Source organism: Periplaneta americana, chromosome 2 (assembly GCF_040183065.1).
Source record: "Periplaneta americana isolate PAMFEO1 chromosome 2, P.americana_PAMFEO1_priV1, whole genome shotgun sequence".
NCBI classification, from domain to species: Eukaryota; Metazoa; Arthropoda; class Insecta; order Blattodea; family Blattidae; genus Periplaneta; species Periplaneta americana.
In genome coordinates, this window is record NC_091118.1 from 16,351,394 (window position 1) to 16,371,468 (window position 20,075).

The 20,075-nt window shown below is 34.2% G+C and overlaps 1 protein-coding gene across 3 annotated transcripts in view; it reads right to left on the minus strand.

The window, feature by feature from the left end:
• LOC138714114 (salivary peroxidase/catechol oxidase-like) overlaps positions 1-3,031 on the minus strand; it is a 153,668-nt gene extending 150,637 nt beyond the window's left edge. The window contains exon 1 of one of the 3 annotated variants that reach the window (XM_069846584.1): positions 2,773-3,031. In XM_069846584.1, coding sequence (XP_069702685.1) covers positions 2,773-2,979 — 207 coding nt within the window. In that variant the 5' untranslated portion in view covers positions 2,980-3,031. The remainder of the gene's footprint in view (positions 1-2,772) is intronic. The other 2 variants (XM_069846586.1, XM_069846585.1) reach the window with 2 other exon arrangements.
• Positions 3,032-20,075: the final 17,044 nt, after the last annotated feature.

Here is a 20,075-nt window from a genome sequence, read left to right on the forward strand (position 1 = left end):
TGGATAGCTCAGTTCGTGAGTAAAAACATTCATTGTTAATACTGTACTGTATTTTGATTAAACAAAAACCTAATGAAAATGATCAAACTCAAAAGCGCAATATTTCCTAGTTTACGTAAATGGATGAACTACTTTTCTTCCCTCCTATACCTAGTAAAGTGATTCGTTTGTATATTACGCCAGTATCATCGAACTCCAGTCGTGGAAGGGGGTAACAAACGGCGTTGATCCAGAGGTATAGGCAAGTTAATATTAAAAATGTTAGTAAAAATAAAATGTTGTCCCTGTATAATAAATTATAATATACCGTACAAAATAATGTATTATATCCTCTAAAACCCGTTGTCTTTAATTATTTTTAATTTAATAATAATAATAATAATAATAATAATAATAATAATAATAATAATAATAACAATTTTGTACCAAACCCTTTGACGTTGTTTAGCCGAAGTTTGTTGATATTATGTCTACCGTGTTGTCATGGATGCAGGCCTGACAGCGTGTAGCTCGAGTGTGAATATGAAGGCCTTGGCAGTGGAAGATACAAGATGACAGAGAGAAAAAAAGCACATTACTGTAATTATGTACAGTAAATGTAACTAAAACTATGATTATTAGAATTATCGCCGTTACGGACATCGATGTTATCGTCACAGCCACTACTAATGACGTAATCGCGTCTGCATTGTGAATGTTGCTATTATTATTAACATAATTAGGCACACATGCTTCCCATTTACATTGCCATTCGTCTCTGCAAAATTATAATTATTTTATTATGTTTATTAATGGTAAATAATTACGCTCAATAGGCCTACTACACTTTCATTGTTGCTGTAAGATTCGACATTGTGTTTTACTACCAGTAATGAAATAATTTCCAACTTTATGAGAAAAATTATTAAATTAAAATTAAATTATGTTTTATTTAACGACGTACGTAACTACCGAGGTTATATCAGCGTTGCCGGTGTGCCGGAATTTTGTCCCGCAGGAGTTCTTTTACATGCCAGTAAATCTACTGACATGAGCCTGTCGCATTTAGGCATACTGAAATGCTTTCGACCTGAGCTGGGATCGAACCCGTAACCTCTGGCACAGAAGGCCACTACTGTACCGACTGTGACATTATTATTATTAATTATTATTATTATTATTATATTGCAATGCCACCACAATTACGACTTATGAGAAGTAGGGTAAAGGTTGGTAATATTGTGATACTAATAATATTATGATAGTACTTTTTGGGAATTTTTTACAATTTTACTGAGCGAGAGAAGGACCGGTTTTGTGCAGAAACTTGTCCACGAACATTCCCTTAATACGTTGACGCAAAGAACCGATCTTCCTCTCGCTCAGTAAAATTGTAAAAAATGTAAAAAAAGAACTATCATAATATTATTAGTATAACAATTTACCAACCTTTACCCTATATATTATTATTATTATTATTATTATTATTATTATTATTATTATTATTATTATTATTATTATTATTGTCACCACAATTACGACTTATGAAAAGTATATTATTATTATTATTACTATTATTATTATTACTATTATTATTATTATTATTATTATTACTACTACTACTATTATATTTTTTTACTATCTTACTATTGGCTAAGCGCTGTTGACTGGATTAGCTCGTTAATATTAATAATAATAAGTAAATAAATGAATAAATATGTTCATTAGAATTTTATTATAATATTATTATTGTCATCAAACATTTAACTTAAACAGTTATAATATTACAATAATTATTGTTAATATCAACCTTCTGCAAACATATTACTGGCTAACGTCTGTTGATTACCACATAAGTATTAATAATAAATATTAATTATTACAGTAGGGCCTATTATTATGTTTACTTAAATTATTGTAGTCCTTTAGCTAACATGTTATTGGATAATCTCTGTTGCTAAGACATTAATATTGACAATAAGTAAATAAAGGATAAAACACATTATATTATTATCATGATTTATAAATATATTGTTGTGTTTTATTTTAACCTTTATGCTGACTTACTATTGGTTAATCGCTGTTGACTGCCACTTCATTATTAATAATAAGTAAGTGAATAATAATTCGTTATTGTTATCATTGTTGTAATTATAAGAGTATTATTGTCATTTTCACTTATATAATAATTATGCCTGTGGTAAGCTGTCATTGGCTAATCGGTGTTGAGTAGCACATTTATATTAATAACAAGTAAATAAATTATAAATATTATTACAGTATTATCATCATTTTTAATTATATTGTTGTATTTTACTTTAACCTTTATGCTGATATGATATTTGTTAATCGGTGTTGACTATCACTTCAGTATTAATAATAAGTAAGTGACTAATAATAAATTATTATTATCATTGTTGTTATTATAAGAGTATTATTGTCACTTTCACTTATATAATTATGCTTGTGCCTAAGCTAATTGGTGTTAAGTAGCACATTATATCATTAACAAGTAAATAAATCATAAATATCATTACAGTATTGTCATTATTTTACTTTAACCTTTATACTGACATGATATTTGTTAATCGCTGTTGACTATTACTTCAATGTTAATAATAAATAAATAATGATAAATTATTATTTCTATTATTATTATGGTATTACTGTCATTTTCACTTATATAATTATGTCTGTGTTAAGCTATTACTGGCTAATCGATGTTCAGTATCATATTAATAAAGGATTACTATAGATATTAGTAGCATGTGCATAAGCAAGTCTGGCTCGTACCTGGCGCTCGGCCGAGGTGGCTACCTGTGCCTGGCGCTGCAGTGCCTGCAGCTGGTCCTGGATCTGTCGTTGCACCACCTGAACCTGCTGCTGCTGCAGCTGCTCCGGGAACAGCTCCGTGCGGAAGAGGTCCTGGGCCTCTGCCCCCTCCTGGTCCTGGGAGACCACCGTGACGATCAGCACGCAAACCCACCCGACGAGCAGCATGGTTGGGCACAGACTGAGCTGCTACGCTGCCTGCACTCCGCCTACCACCTCTGCAGTCAAACGTCACCACGAATATGGAGGGAATTCATCACCTTCTTTAGCTGCGGTCCATTGCACCGCAACAACCTGTTTTCTTCTTCTATGTTTCAACTATAAAATTGGGCCTACATTACTTGTAATAATAATACTTAATTACTTACTTACTTACTGGCTTTTAAGGAACCCGGAGGTTCATTGCCGCCATCACATAAGCCCGCCATTGGTCCATTCTCTATCATCATATCCCACCTCCCTTAAATCCATTTTAATATTATCTTCCCATCTACGTCTCGGCCTCCCTAAAGGCCTTTCTCCCTCCGGCCTCCCAACTAACACTCTATATGCATTTCTGGATTCGCCCATACGTGCTACATGCCCTGCCCATCTCAAACGTCTGGATTTAATGTTCCTAATGTAATAATAATAATAATAATAATAATAATAATAATAATAATAATAATAATCACCAAATAACAGAAGAAAAGACGATAGTAAGGGATATGCTACTGGAGCTAAATGTCAGCTGTGAACAGCATCGGATGAAGATAAATGCAAAGAAGATGAAAACCATGGTAATCGGAAGTAAAATAAAGAAGGTAAACGTGCGGATTCTAAATGAGGCAGTAGAGCAAGTGAACAGCTTAAAAAACAACGGATGTACTGTAAGTAACCCAAAGTATATGATTATGTCTCGTGACCATAACATAGTACGAAGTGGAAATATAAAAATTGGAGATTTATCCTTCGAAAAGGTTGAAAAATTCAAATATCTGGGAGCAACAGTAACAAATATAAATGGCACTAGGAACGAAATTAAACGCAGAATAAACATGGAAAATGCGTGTTATTATTCGGTTGAGAAGCTTTTGTCATCTAGTCTGCTGTCAAAAAATCTGAAAGTTGGAATTTATAAAACAGTTAGGTTCTGTATGGTTGTGAAACTTGGACTCTCACTTTGAGAGAGGAACAGAGTTTAAGGGTATTCGAGAATGAGGTATTGAGGAAAATTTTTGGGGCTAAGAGAGATGAAGTTACAGGAGAATGGAGAAAGTTACACAACGTAGAACTGCACGCATTGTATTCTTCATAACATAATTAGGAACATTAAATCCAGACATTTAAGATGGGCAGGGCATGTAGCACGTATGGGCGAATCCAGACATGCATATAGAGTGTTAGTTGGGAGGCCGGAGGGAAAAAGACCTTTGGGGAGGCCGAGACGTAGATGGGAGGATAATATTAAAATGGATTTGAGGGAGGTGGGATATGATTGTAGAGACTGGATTAATATTTCTCAGGATAGGGACCGGTAGTGGGCTTATGTGAGGGCGGCAATGAACCTCCGGGTTCTCTAAATGCCAATTGGAAATAAAATAATAATAATAATAATAATAATAATAATAATAATAATAATAATAATAATAATAATAATAATAACCATTGTCATATAATAGAAGAGGAGACGATACTAAGAGATATGCTACTAGAGCTAAATGACAATTGTGAGCAGTATGAGATGAAGATAAATGCAAACAAGACGAAGACCATGGTTATCGGAAGAAAAATAAAGAAGGTAAACGTGTGAATTCGAAATGAGATAGTCGAACAAGTGGACAGCTTCAAATACTTGGGATGTACTATAAGCAGTAACATGAGCTGCTGCCAGGAAGTCAAAAGAAGGATAGCAATGGCAAAGGAAGCTTTTATTAGAAAAAGGAGGATCTCCTGCAGACCTCTAAAAAAAAGTAACTAAGGAAGATAGTATTGAAGTGCTTTGTGTGGAAAGGTCATGCCTGGGTTCAAATTCTGTTTGGGAAAAATTTATCTGATTGAGGTTTTTCCGGGGTTTTCCCTCAAACCATTATGGACAATTGCTGGGTAAGTTTCGGTGCCGGATTCTGGACTTACTTTGCTAGCATTGTCACCTTCATCTCACTTAGACTATAGATAATCATTACAGTTGATAAATTGCCGTAAAATAAACTAATTTAAGAAATGGTATTTTGTAAAGTCTGATTTACTCATGTCTACTTTCCTTAACAGTGATATTTCACAGCTTCTCCTTAGGTAATCCATCGCTATATCAAATAAGTTGCTGCTCATTCTATAATTCATATCATATACGTCAGTTCTATATAATAAAATGCCCTGAATAATTGCTGCATTCGGTAGGACACGGGTTCGATTCCAGCTTGGGCTGATTACTTGGTTGATTTTTCCGAGGTTTTCCCCAGCCGTAAGGCGAATGTCAGGTAATATATGGCAAATTCTCGGCCTCATCTCGCCAAATACTACCTCATTATCACCAATCTCATCGACGCTAAATAACTTAGTAGTTGATACAGCGTCGTTAAATAACCAACTAAAAAAAAAGAATAGCTGTATACAATTTTTTCTTCAGCCGAGCATCCAGCTGGGAAGAACATAAATCAATTAAAATACTGAATGAAACAAATAAGACAGACAGACAAATTTAAACACAAGGGAAGAAATATGAGAAGAAGAAAGAAAATGTACAGAGTGTTCGCCAATAAACAGGTCTGGCTGCACTTCGATTTCATTCCGAGAGAATCTAGCAAACATTGTCACACTGAGATAAAATATCGTGCATTTCAGTTATTTTTAAGCTCTGAATTCGTCCCTATAGTAAATGCAATATGTTATGAAACACCCTGTATTTGTATAATTTTCTTGCAATGCCGTAAATCATACTATTTACAATGATAAGATTTTGCAGTGCTTGCTATTGAGATAAGTCACTAACGCTCCTGTTCAATACCAGCATTGAAGTCTCCTTAAAATAAATTAATGTTATTCAATTAAAGGTCAGGATTTTAAAGTAATCGACAAAATTTTGGGACTGTGGTTTGAGATAACATTTGATCATAAAGTAGAGTGAGCTGACCGAAGCTTACACGATACTCAAGGCGCAGATTTGGCACTTCACAGAAGCGAATAGGATATAAAATGCTTCTCCAATGTTAATGTGGTATTCTTCCGTGCCTCAGCTGGAACTCTGGCTTCTTTAGGCCTTATGACTTCACATCAAGAGAGCTGAGCCTAAATGACATATTGGGAGAACATTTATAGCGTTTCTTTTATTATTTTGACGTAAGGTAGGTGTCCCTGATATGGCCATGCTAAGGTTTGAGAATTTTTCTAGCCGCCATTTTGAAAAAAAAAGTAAACCACTTTTTTCTTACTCGTTCTCAGTCTAATGGACTTTCTTAAAACAATTTCCTTTCCCCAGAAAAATAGCTTTAATTGTTCAAAAAGTCCCAAATTCCAAAAGTCTACCTAGTGGCCATATCAGGAACATGTGCACATGATATGGCCACCCTTGTTCCATGTTCTACAAATCGTGATTGTTTTCAGTTTGATAGCGCAGTTGTGCTAAAATTAAATAATTTCGGTGTAAAATGAATAAACATGATACTTAATAATCTTTTTTATAATTCAAAAGTGTAGTCAAAACAGGTTTTTCCATAAAAAAAATACGTCGTTTTTCTTAAAATACAAAATTTTTGAGTAATCTCAGCTATAAGTCATGTAAATTTGTCAGGTGAAAAAATTAAAGTGAAATGAACTTGATATGGCCATGGTGCATTTGATATGGCCATATCAGGTGCAGGTAAGCTTTCACGAAAATCGTTTGATTATGAACAACTCGTAAAAGATACGCCATCAACGACAACACCAATCAACAGAACATTAAAAACTGAATGGAGTACGATGGTTTTCATGAAAAAAGTATTTGAAAAACATGCATAAAACCAAGGAGATTTACCAGAGAAAAATGTCCACACCTGTGGAGTAACGGTCAGCGCGTCTGGCCGCGAAACCAGGTGGCCCGGGTTCGAATCCCGGTCGGGGCAAGTTACCTGATTGAGGTTTTTTCCGGGGTTTTCCCTCAACCCAATACGAGCAAATGCTGGGTAACTTTCGGTGCTGGACCCCGGACTCATTTCACCGGCATTATCACCTTCATATCATTCAGACGCTAAATAACCTAGATGTTGATACAGCGTCGTAAAATAACCCAATTAAAAAAACAGAGAAAAATAAGAAGAGGTCACATGAAAACCGCAAAACAGGCAACTGACGCCATATTGCTCAACCTGACTGGATGGAAAACGATCAAGTGACATACCAGGATGTCCTTTCACTGGATGCTGCTGCAATTTAGCGGATTTTTTGGTTAACTAACTCACAATAGGGGGGTGGCCATATCAGGAACATGGCCATAACTGGAACACCCACCTTATAACCATGTCTTTCTCCTCACTAGATATATGCGAGTACAATGGGATGGAGAAACTTAGGAATTAACCGTCACATAAAATTGCAACCCCTCTCGCCGGTATAATAAAAGGGGACTATAAGAACGAGGAGAATACAAGGAGATCGCGTTGTTCTACCTAATGATACTAGTATGCAACATAGTAAAAGTCTGGAAGAGTTTATTTTTATACTCCGAATTCGTCTTATAATCCTGAAAATCATATTATTCTTCATAAGAAAGATTTTACATATTTGTTGTAGAGAACAGTTGAAGTTCCTGTTCAATACCAGCATTGCAATCTCCTGATACACAAGATTTTATAGCAAATGACAACATTTTAGGCCGTGGTTTAATATAATATTTGACCATCACGACAGATCGAACTGGACTTGGTGTAAGCGATTTTACACAAATTTAACACTTCACGGAAACCATCAGATTAGAATATACAGAGTGTTTCCGGCTAGTGTTACAAACTTTCAGGGATGATGGGAAAGGGCAGCACATGTATCAATTTGAGATAAGGAACCCTGGTTCGGAAATGACTGAGTCGAAATTTATAAGCAACAATAGTTGTGTGGAAATGGAATTGTAATTTCGCACCACGTGCCCTCCTTCCCTTAACCTTTGGAACAGTCGTGGAAAGATGGTATGGGCCGGATATCTCCTACGTGCCCCCATACATTCTGTGAGTTTGTTTTCTGTTCCCATTGGCTCATCCGTATTCGAAAATCAGGTCTGCATATTCCGCTCTCGTGTACTCCTCCATTTCACTAGGACTGATCGACTGGACACTGCAACTTGTACACATACACTGCTGTCTACAGACGTGCATATCAGGACCGACCATGTCCGTTACACATTAGGCTATCTGCATTGCTTTAGTGTAGTTTCCTGTCCCCACCCCTCAGACAGCGCACTGAATGGAATACTGTAAGTAGACAACGTAAACAACGTCAGATGAATACAGTATGTGTAAGATTTACAGATAAATACACATAAATAAGGTGTACAGAGGAATAAAATTATTTCATTTCCACACAACTATTTTTGTTTGTAACTTTCGACTCGGTCATTTCCGGACCAGGGTTCCTTATCTCAAATTGATACATGTGCCCTTCCCCATCATCCCTGAAAGTTTGTAACACTGGCCCGGAAACACCCCGTAGATGGTTCTCTGTTGTCAGAGTGGTGAGTTTCTCTTTGTATCCGTATGAACTTCAAGTATCTGAGTTTCATTAAACTTAAGTTGCATGTGTTCAAAACCGGAAAGTCCATTTTGTGAGAGCCCTGTACTACACTAAGTTATGTCATTCCATACCACACCATGTTGTACTACAGCATACCACATAATATTCCATAAGCCGTATCACATCATACCATAGCATACTCTATACAGGGTGTATCTAAATTGGTGTCAAATATTTCGGGGACGTGTTCCTAACATCAGAAAAATTAAAAAAGTTACTAAGAACATGGGTCTGAAAACCATTCGTTAGGGAGTTATTAAAGGATTTTTCCCTTCATTGACCGCTGATTGTTTGATGGTTTTTTGTTTGTTTGTATTTTGTAGAGCAAAGAAATCAGAAGAAAATGTATTCTGTGAGTGAACAGAACGAAATGATTTGCATAATTTAATTGATGATGTGCTTCTGGACGTCATCCAACGAATGTGTGCTGCTCCAGCTAATTTCAGTCTGATAGTTCGTAATTTTTTTAATGATCGATTTCCCCAAAGAATTATTGGTCGAAGGGGATTCATTGCATGGCCTGCTCGGTCGCCTGATTTGAATCCAATGGATTTCGTCTGGGGACATAAAAGTCCCTAGTTTATGCGAGTCCTGTACTTAATGTTCATATTCTGAGTGTTTATCCAAACTGGATTTCACAAAATACGAAACACTCCAGGAATTTTCAACAGAGTACGCCAGAGCTTGTAACGCAGGTTTAGGGGACACATCGAAGCAGGAGGAAGCCACTTCGAGTAATTCTTGTAACATTAAATTTTGTCTTGTAACTCTGAAATAAGTTATTTTGAGACCAATGTTCATATGAACCTTTTGTAATGTTTTTGTGTTACGAACACATCCCCGAAATATTTGACACCAATTTAGATACACCCTGTATTTCGTTTATTGGAATGGCTCTCAGACCTTGGGACTTCTTCATTATCGCGAGGGCGTGCTGACTCAGACACTTCACCATAATATTAGACTACAAGAAACACTCCGCCATTGAGGAAAAGCTTAAAGTTCAAGGTTGGTAGTAATTATCTGCCAATCATCCGAGTCCAGGAATATCCTACCATTAGTCAAGACTGCTGTCATCTGGGCTGGAATTATATTTACAAAACCTTCAAGTCAAGCGGGGTTAAGTTTGTTTGTTTGTTTTGTTTTGTTTTGGTCATTGCCTCGTTCAGTTTAAACTCACTGTTCGTTAGTTTCAGTTACGCTATCTCCTTATTCTGTCTGAATTCTTCTTCCGGTTTACCATTTCTTTTCTTTTCGTATACTTATTTTCTTCCGCTTCATTTCCAGTCTTTCTTCGTATCCTTTACTCCCATGTCTTCTCTTGTCTCACTCATTCCTCTCCATTTTATTCTCCGCTTCTTTGCGTTCATCGTCCCCTTTTATTCTATTTTTGTTCCCCCTTCTATTTCGTTATTTCGTTACTTCTTTTACTTCTTCTGTTGCCCTCGGTAGCGTAGCCGGTATAGCTCTGGCCTTCTATGCTCGAGGTTGTGGGTTCGATCCAGGCTCAGGTCGATGGCATTTAAGTGTATTTAAATGCGACAGGCTCATGTCAGTAGATTTACTGGCAAGTAAAAGAACTCCTGCGGGACAAAATTCCGGTACACCGGCGATGCTGATATAACTTCTCCAGTTGTGAGCGTCGTTAAATAAACCATAATTTAATTTTACTTCTTCTTCTATTTAGAATTCTAATCCTTCACTTTTTTCTGTTCTGTTACTTCATTAGTTTCCTATTATGTTTCTTAAATTGCTTCTCTTCTGTTACATAATTCATTTCTTGTTCTGTGCGTTAACTTGTTTCTATTATATTCCTTCATTTGTTTCTGTTATGTTTATTTGCTTCTTATCCTGCTCCTTCATTTATTTCTTATTCTCTTAGTTCATTTATTTCCTACTCTCTTCCTTCATTTGTTTTCTGTTCTGTTCCTTCATTTGTTTCTAGTCTATTCCTTAATTTATTTTCTGTTATGTTCATTTGCTTCTTGTTTCGTTCCTTCATTTGTTTCTTATTCTCTTCGTTCATTTATTTCCTACTCTGTTCCTTCATTTGCTTCTTGTTTTGCTCCTTCATATGTTTCCATTCTAGTCCTTCAGTTTATTTTGTATTGTGTTCATTTGCTTCTTGTTCTACTCCTTCATTTGTTTCTTGTTCTCTTCGTTTACTTTTTTCCTACTCTGTTCCTTCATTTGTTTCCTGTACTCTTTCTTCATTTGTTTCCATTCTATTCCTTCATTTATTTTCTGTTATGTTCATTTGCTCCTTCATTTGTTTCTTATTCTTTTCGTTTACCTTTTTCCTACTTCGTTCCTTCATTTGTTTTCCGTACTCTTTCTTTATTTGTTTCTATTCTATTCCTTCATTTATTTTATGTTATATTCATTTGCTTCTTGTCCTGCATCTTCATTTGTTTCTTATTCTCTTCATTCATTTATTTCCTACTCTGTTCCTTCATTTGTTTCATTTTCTGTTCCTTCATTTTGTTTCTATTCTAATCCTTCATTAATTTTCTGTTATGCTCCTTCATTTGTTTCTTATTCTCTTCGTTCATTTATTTCCTTCTCTGTTCCTTCTTCTGCTTCTTTCTTTTTATTTCCTCTTCTGCTCCTTCTTCTGTTTACAATTGTGTTCCTTCATTTGTTTTCTGTTCTGTTTCTGCTGTTTTTTCATTTTAGAAAAGTTCTTTTAAAATGGTTTATTGATAAATGCTTTTTATACAGTTCACGAATTCTTTAATGTGGGCGTGCATGACCTTGTCTTTCAATTTTTAATATCTCTATCTTTTCAAACAAAGCCTATTTTAATCATGGTCAATGAAGATATTATTATTATTATTATTATTATTATTATTATTATTATTATTATTATCCTACCCAGTGATGTCAAATCAAGCGCATTTTTCTGACCTTGACGTCGTGCGCGGGCATTAAGCGCTTGGTATGGAAGGAGGAATAAGCAGCCTGTTGGATTAAGAAAACAGTGGTGCACAAACTTCAAATGGAACGTGAAATTTGAAATTTTATGTCGTTATTTTTATATGGCTTCTTTCTGTTTGTTATTTTCTATATTGTCTGTAAAACGAAAGCACTAACACCTATTTCTTAGCCTAATATTGCAGTTGTGTTTTAAACGTTAATAAAATAATAAAGAGTTAAGAAGAAATATTCACACAAATTCCACAATAACTACAACTATACTGTACTAAGTGAATTGAACACATCATTTATAAAAAAAAGTGTTATCCCAAAGAAAGACACTGAATATGACATGATAAGTTGAAATTGATACTGATGGTATCTTTAGCCTTATAAAAGTAATCAAAACAATATTATAGTACAAAGAATAGTTGCCTAGGTATATGTTTTAACTGTAACTAATGTTACATAATAAAACTCTTATCGTATTATGCTTTTAGGTGATATTGGTGAGCAACTTTCTGTTATCAGAATATTAAATTATCTCGAAATCTGCTGAAGCTATAGAGCTGACGTTGTACCAACACATGGGCACATATCTTTTGTAACAGTATTTGCTTTGTTAATTCATTTCCTTACAAACATTTTCCATACGAATATTTCCAAACATTTTAATACATTATCTTCAGTAATACGTATTTACGATATATTAGATTTACGAAAACATTGTTTCAGTACCTGTAAGGCTACTAAACAAACATATCTGAAAATTTCACTTTTCTGTAAAAGAGTTGAGAAAATATTCCTTCTGAATAAAAAAGCAAACTTGTGAAAAATGAGCATTAAAATTAAAACTTACATTCTTATAATACACTTATACTTCTCAGACAAATCTAAAAATTACCATGGATACAGTTTTAATAAGTTCTCTTCCCTTTATCTATTGAATCAGTGCTGGCCATCCCTGTATATAGCTCGACCAAGCGGCATATACTACCGCTTTCGTCTGTCTCTTTCCTTTCCGCTGTAAAGCACTCAGGCTCTCCTGGGCTCTAAAGCGCGCGCTTGCTCCTATGGGCATCAGTTGACATCACTAGGCTAACCTATGTAATGTGCCCATTTAACATGAAATATTAAAAAAAAACTAGAGAAGATAAATAAATTGTAGATCATGGATTTTGTTTTACACATGTATTTCACTTTGTACGTATTATCACGTTCTTAAAAAGTAGACCTATTTTGTGATCCACACGAACCCAATGGCCAATCCTGTAGCCTATAATTTCTTATGTTAAGAATTCGTATTGAGTTCGATATTAAAGAGAGGGAAAGTTGCTGGAGGGGAACTCATGAACTCGACACGTCATGGGGAGTTGGGACGAGATCCAAGCCTACAGCTAAGCTATTATGACGTCACAGTGTAAAAGGGAATTAACAACTTCGCTCTGCTAGCCAAATGGGGAAGATAATGTGGCACCCACGAGGTTTCAGTCACGTCTGGAAGTAGGTCTTGCATCAATACTCGAGGCAAACTCTTCGAATATAGGGCACTTCCATTCATCATGAAACTGGTTGTGGATGAGGTTAAAGGGCAACCTATGCCTTAGCCATGCTTCTTCCTTTCATTATTTTGTATTTTTTTCTCCTTTCACGTTATCGATCCATCTCTTTACCTGTCGATCGATATTAATTGTCAGTCTCGTGGTTAACAGCACCTGACTCGTTTTAGGATTTCCTCACGGTATATTCTATGATAAATTCGTTGTATGTATTGGTACGTAGCTGAAGACAGGGTTCGTTTTTAGTATTTCATTGCAATGAATATTTTTAATTCCGTTCCATATAGGCCCTAAACTTCAGCACGTCTCATGAACCTCATTTTCGCTGTAATTATGATGTTCTATTCTTTTTCAGAATCGTTTAACTCTCACTTCCGTAAGAGACAATTGGACAAGAGAGATTTCATCCGTCTTTTTTTTTACAGTTTCGATATTTTGATTATTGAATTTATAATGCCTAAAGCTTTTACAAATTTAGTAATTCAACTGTTCAGATCGGGTCTATTCATGAATTACAAGGGTTAGCCAAGGTAACTGAAACAGTTGATTATCTATAAATGTAATATTTTGTTATTAAGGTTTATCTTACTAGAGATGTATTTCCCGTTAAATGCGATTATTTTTAAACTGAAATTTCCACGTAATAATTTTGTATTTTAGTACTCACACCAGTTTTGAAGTTGATTAAATTAATATTGGAGACTGTTACAATATACGTGCAACTATTTGAGGTACGGCATAATTTTGTGCAAATTTATTAATATTTACTAAATTCGCATATGTAAAAATGGGGCCATGTTTTTTACATTTCACTATATGAAGAATATCCTTTGTGTCAAGTTTAAATGACTTCTTATTTGGATTTATATGAAATGATTTCACTTATACACTCTATGTTATTTGCATAACAATCCAAGAAAGTAGGCTTAAACTATGGGCCAAAACGGTCATATCGTACGCAATACGATAAATCATGATGGAACTTAAATTGTTATGAAACGCATAGCGCATGAAAAACTGAAATGATTAAGTAATTAAATAATTAAAGAGCGAGTGACGGAATGAATGAATAAACAAGCTAATGAGTCAAAGTCTGAACGAATAGATCAATGAATGGATGAATGAATGAATGAATGAATGAATGAATGAACAATGAAGGCCTGCTAAGAGACAAAATGATGAATTAAAGAATGAATGAATGAATAAATAAGTAAATAAATAAATAAAAAATAAATAAGTAAATAAATAAATAAAAAATAAATAAGTAAATAAATAAATACAGAATAAATAAGTAAATAAATAAAAAATAAGTAAATAAATAAACAAAAAAACAAGTAATTAAATAAATAAAAAATAAATAAATAATAAAATAAATAAGTAAATAAATAAATAAAAAATAAATAAATAAATACAGAATAAATAAGTAAATAAATAAATAAAAATTAAGTAAATAAATAAACAAAAAAGAAGTAATTAAATAAATAAAAAATAAATAAGTAAATTAAAAATAAAAATAAGTAAATAAATAATTAAAAAATAAATAAGTACATAAATAAATAAAAAATAAGTAAATAAATAAATAAAAAATAAGTAAATTAAAAAACAAAAAATAAATAAATAAACAAGTAAATAGATAAATAATAAGTAAATAAATAAATAAATAAAAAATAAATAAGTAAATAAATAATAAGTAAATAAATAAAAATAAATAAGTAAATAAATAAAAATAAATAAGTATATAAATAAATAAAAAATAAATTAGTAAGTAAATAAATAAATAATATATAAGTAAATAAAAACATATAAATAAGAAATAAGTACGGTAAATGAATAAAGAAAAATAAATAAGTAAATAAATAAGTAAATAGATAAATAAAAAATAAATAAGTAAATAAATAAAAAATAAATAAATAAGTAAATAAATAAATACAAAATTAGTAAATAAATAAGGAAATTAACAAAATAAAAAATAAATAAGTAAATAAATAAATGTGTGACTGAAAATGAATGAAGAATAAATGAATAAAAAAATTAATACGTGAATGAGTGAATGAATGTAAGAATAAAGGAATGAATGGCTACATAAATCACTTAATTAATCAAGGATGAATTGAAGATTTTTAACGTGTTGGTGAATAAAATAATGATTACATGAATATAGCTCATAAAATATTAGTGAATCAACAGACCTGTCAGTACAGCAGAAACCGGTACCTTTAATCATCCTGGGCCGTACGTATAATGGACGTGTTATCGTTTCCTTCAGGCTGTTACCTCACAACAAGCTGGGTTTACCTTCACCGCGCATGCGTCATCTCAGTACCGGATTCACTTTCTACAGACATCCGTGAGCGGGATACCAGACGATGTGTGTCAAATGCGAGCATCTGTAATACAGGCGCGGCCGACGTAACGTTTCCAATCGTCTACATGCTACGGTCACCTTTTCAAACTCCGCTGAGGGTCATAATGTACAGGATGTTAAGAAAAAGCGTCTAATACTTTGAGGGGTGTTAGTACGCGTCACAACAAGAAATATAAACATGAGTCTTAAAATTAAGATGTTTTACGAAAAACGCATTTAAAATTCATGTGTTGGTAACAGATTAAGGACCACACAGTCTACCCTGTAGATTAACTGATTCTCAGTATCGGAGTTTCTTAGCAACCCAATTGCAAGTCTTGATGGAGGAAGTGCCATACCATCAAATACTACAAAATAAATGTAGTTTATGTATGACGAAGCACCTGTCCATTCCATAACAGAATCAGGCGACATCTAACGTCTGGCCGCGAAACCAGGTGGCCCGGGTTCGATTCCCGGTCGGGGCAAGTTACCTGGAGGTTTTTTCCGGGGTTTTCCCTCAACCCAATATGAGCAAATGCTGGGTAACTTTCGGTGCTGGACCCCGGACTCATTTCACCGGCATTATCACCTTCATCTCATTCAGACGCTAAATAACCTACTACTACTACCACCACTGCGACATCTAACACGGGTATTTAATCTCCGATGGATTGGTCGGGGAGGTCCTGTACCATGGCCTGCTCGTTCCCCAGATCTTAATCCCTTGGACTTTTCGTTATGGGGACACTTTGAGTGCTATGCATAGACATTTCGCTAACCCGCGCTACGAGCGTGCTAAACTAGCCCCGGCTATCGACTGGTTACTTGTACAGGATTCATATCATATCATATCGCTAACACTGGTTTATGAATACGAAAAACGTTAATTCGCTGACCATCCACCGGAAGCCCGCGCTAAGAATGTCTATGAATATGGCGCTTAAGGTCTTAGTGTATGCAACACCCATTGGAAACGTTCAAACGCTAAAGCAGCGTGAAAATAGTTGTGTAAATGTAAATGCTTTTGATAACCATCAAGATTGTTCTTACTTACTGGCTTTTAAGGAACCCGGAGGTTCATTGCCGCCCTCACATAAGCCCGCCATTGGTCTATCCTGAGCAAGATTAATCCATTCTCTATCATCATATCCCACCTCCCTCAAATCCATTTTAATATTATCTTCCCATCTACGTCTCGGCTTCCCCAAAGGTCTTTTTCCCTCCGGCCTCCCAACTAACACTCTATATGCATTTCTGGATTCGGCCATACGTGCTACATTCCATGCCCATCTCAAACGTCTGAATTTAATGTTCCTAATTATGTCAATCCATTCTCCTGTAACTTCATTCCTCCTAGCCCCAAATATTTTCCTAAGCACCTTATTCTTATACACCCTTAATCTCTGTTCCTCTCTCAAAGTGACAGTCCAAGTTTCACAACCATAAAGAACAACCGGTAATATAACTGTTTTATAAATTCTAATTTCCAGATTTTTCGACAGTAGACTGGATGATAAAAGCTTCTCAACCGAATAATAAGAGGCATTTCCCATATTTATTCTGTGTTTAATTTCCTCCCGAGTATCAAGATTGTTCTACGCATCTATAATACTCGTAAATACATTCTATTAGTCACGACTATTTTAATTGGTTTTACATTTTAACTATATTATATTTTATAACATAGGAATTGGTTATTTCCATTAACCCATTAACGTAACATATGTCATTCATGTTTTGAATAATTGAAGGGTTCAGAGCCATAGTGGGCCAACCGCCATATATTAAAAACGGAGAAAACAAGAGTTAAAATTAAGTGAAAATCATAATTTAATGCAACATACAGCAAGTAATATAAAGTATGCACATTAAAACTAAATGATATGTCAATCTTCATTAAACTCTGATATTCACTTAACTTTAACCCTTGCTTTCTCCGTTTTTAATAAATGGCGCTTGGCCCACTATGGTTCTGAACCCTTCAATTAATTATGTTGTATTTTATTAATGTTAGTGCCTTATTAATCAATGCTTATATATGTATGTAAGGGAATATTTTTTTGAATGAGATATGTTTTATAAGTGTTCATTTAGTATTGACCATTTAATATGGGACTTGAAAATGCCATTTCATGGCGAAAATGTTTGCCCCTTTTAGTTCTGCCAATAGACTGTATAATTATGTCATAATTACTTAATATTTAATAATAAAGGATAAGTAACAGACGGAATAAAACAAATATATCTGTAGTGCTGTCCACACCTGTGGAGTAACGGTCAGCGCGTCTGACTGCGAAACCAGGTGGCCCGGGTTCGAATCCCGGTCGGGGCAAGTTACCTGGTTGAGGTTTTTTCCGGGGTTTTCCCTCAACCCAATACGAGCAAATGCTGGGTAACTTTCGGTGCTGGACCCCGGACTCATTTCACCGGCATTAGCACTTTCATATCATTCAGACGCTAAATAACCTAGATGTTGATACAGCGTCGTAAAATAACCCAATAAAAAAAAAATCTGTAGTGCTCGGGAAAAGTGGCACAAGTCAAAAATGTTAATTTTACAGGAGAAGGAAAAAAAAACTGTCTTCACACTGGTTTATGTCGATTTGATTTTCTTCTGTATGAATTATTGTAATGGGAGAAATACTTATGTATCTTTTCCCAAGCGAGCAGATATTCCTTAAGTTGTCAATAAATGAATAAAAAATGTTTGTGGAAACTGACTTATGCCACTTTTCCCAAGCATTGTAGATATATAATTTAGTTTCTCTATAACTATTACAAATCGCATACCCACATCTAAGCAAACGTCCTTGTTATTAATGTTGCAAATGCGTATATTATTATTAATAACCCTGTATAACAGTTATTCGACACTAAAATTTTTTAACATTATTTCATAGTTTTAAAAAGTCACAATTTAAAAATGATATTGGCGTTAAAATATATCCGCGGTATATTTACACCACGTCCGATTAATTTCAAATTCTTAAAGCTATTTCACTGTCTAAACCACGTGTAACAAGTGGGTATAAAAATGACAAATTCTTGGACAATGAAATCGATTACGCTTGTTCTCTGCTATAATTTTATTGATCTTGTATGCAGAATGTAGCCTACATTTAAACCTTGATGTTTCTGTATAAACGTTTTATATATCTTAATTAATAAATAATTTATAAATCGGCTCGAACACGTTTCATTTGATCACGCCTCGTGTATGACATTATTGATTTTTGTTTAGTAACGAGTATATGTAGGGCTCTGAGTTCTGCAGTCACAACTGGCCTACGTCTATGTTCATGATACAACGGAGTGGGCTATGGAAATTCAGCTCTCCTTGGCAACGGTTTTGTTGTGAATTGTTTTGTATCTTTTCTTACGAGAAATAAAAACTGTTCTTGAGTTTCATTTACTCAGTATATTGTATTTTAGCTACATATATTATACAAGTAGCTCTATCTGTTGGCTACTACGTGAAACAAGGAGATTTGACTACGCTAGTTCAGTCGTTTAACCAACCATCATCAAGTTCCTTTCTAAGTGTCAGTCATGGACAGAAGATTTTTGCCTTAGAAACCTACCTGTTACTGGATTCTTCCACTTCATTTGGTCGATATTACGGACGTTATATGAACTGCTTATCAATGAACGACAACACCACTTTTGTTGAAGGTTATTTCGCTAAAATTACTATACAAAAACTTGTGAATTTCCACTGATAATTATTAAACTCGCTGGACCAATTTTGGATTCTTTACAATGGATTTAGAACTCGTAGTAATGTTAAGGTAATGGGTAAAGGATAAAATTAACTGTTACACAATTTTAGCTGTCCATTCATTGCTGTAGGACTTGGAGGCGAAAGAAGAATACAAGCAGGTGAACTAAAACTTTGAAGATATATACCAGAATATAAAAGATTATTGTTGAAGTATAAAATGGTGTTGTCCGGCGTCGTGGTCTAAGGCATCCTGCCTAGGACTCGCGTTACGGAATGCGCTCTGGTTCGAGTCCTCGTGGGGGAAGAAATTTCGGCCAGTGTATAGGACCGGTGTCCACCCAGCATCGTGATGCACGATAGCTAGCGAAATCCGGTTGCGAAAGCCAGCTATAATGACGGGGGGGATCATCGTGCTAACCACACGATACCTCCATTCTGGTTGGATGATCGTCCACCTCTGCTTCGGTATGTGGGCCTGAGGCCAGCAGCCGGCTGGTCGGTCTAGGCCCTTCACGGGCTGTAGCGCCACGGATTATTATTATTATTATTATTATTATTATTATTATTATTGTAAAATGGTGTTAAAAGAGATTAATTACAAATATCATGTATTCCAAAAAAGAAATACAAAAATAAATGGAAAAAATTTATCAATAGAATGGTTAAAATCCCGAAACTTAAATACATTTTTAACTACATTAACTATTTATTTATTTACTTATTTATTTATTCATATATATATATATATATATATTTATTTATCTATTTATTCATTCATTTAATTATTCATTTATTTATACATTTATTTATTCATGTATTAATTAATTAATTTATTTATTTATTCATTTATTTATTCATTCATTTATTAATTGATTACTTATTTATTTATTTATTTACTTATTCATTTATTTACTTATTTATTTATTTATTCATTCATTTATTCATTTACTTATTTATTTATTTATTCATTCATTTATTAATT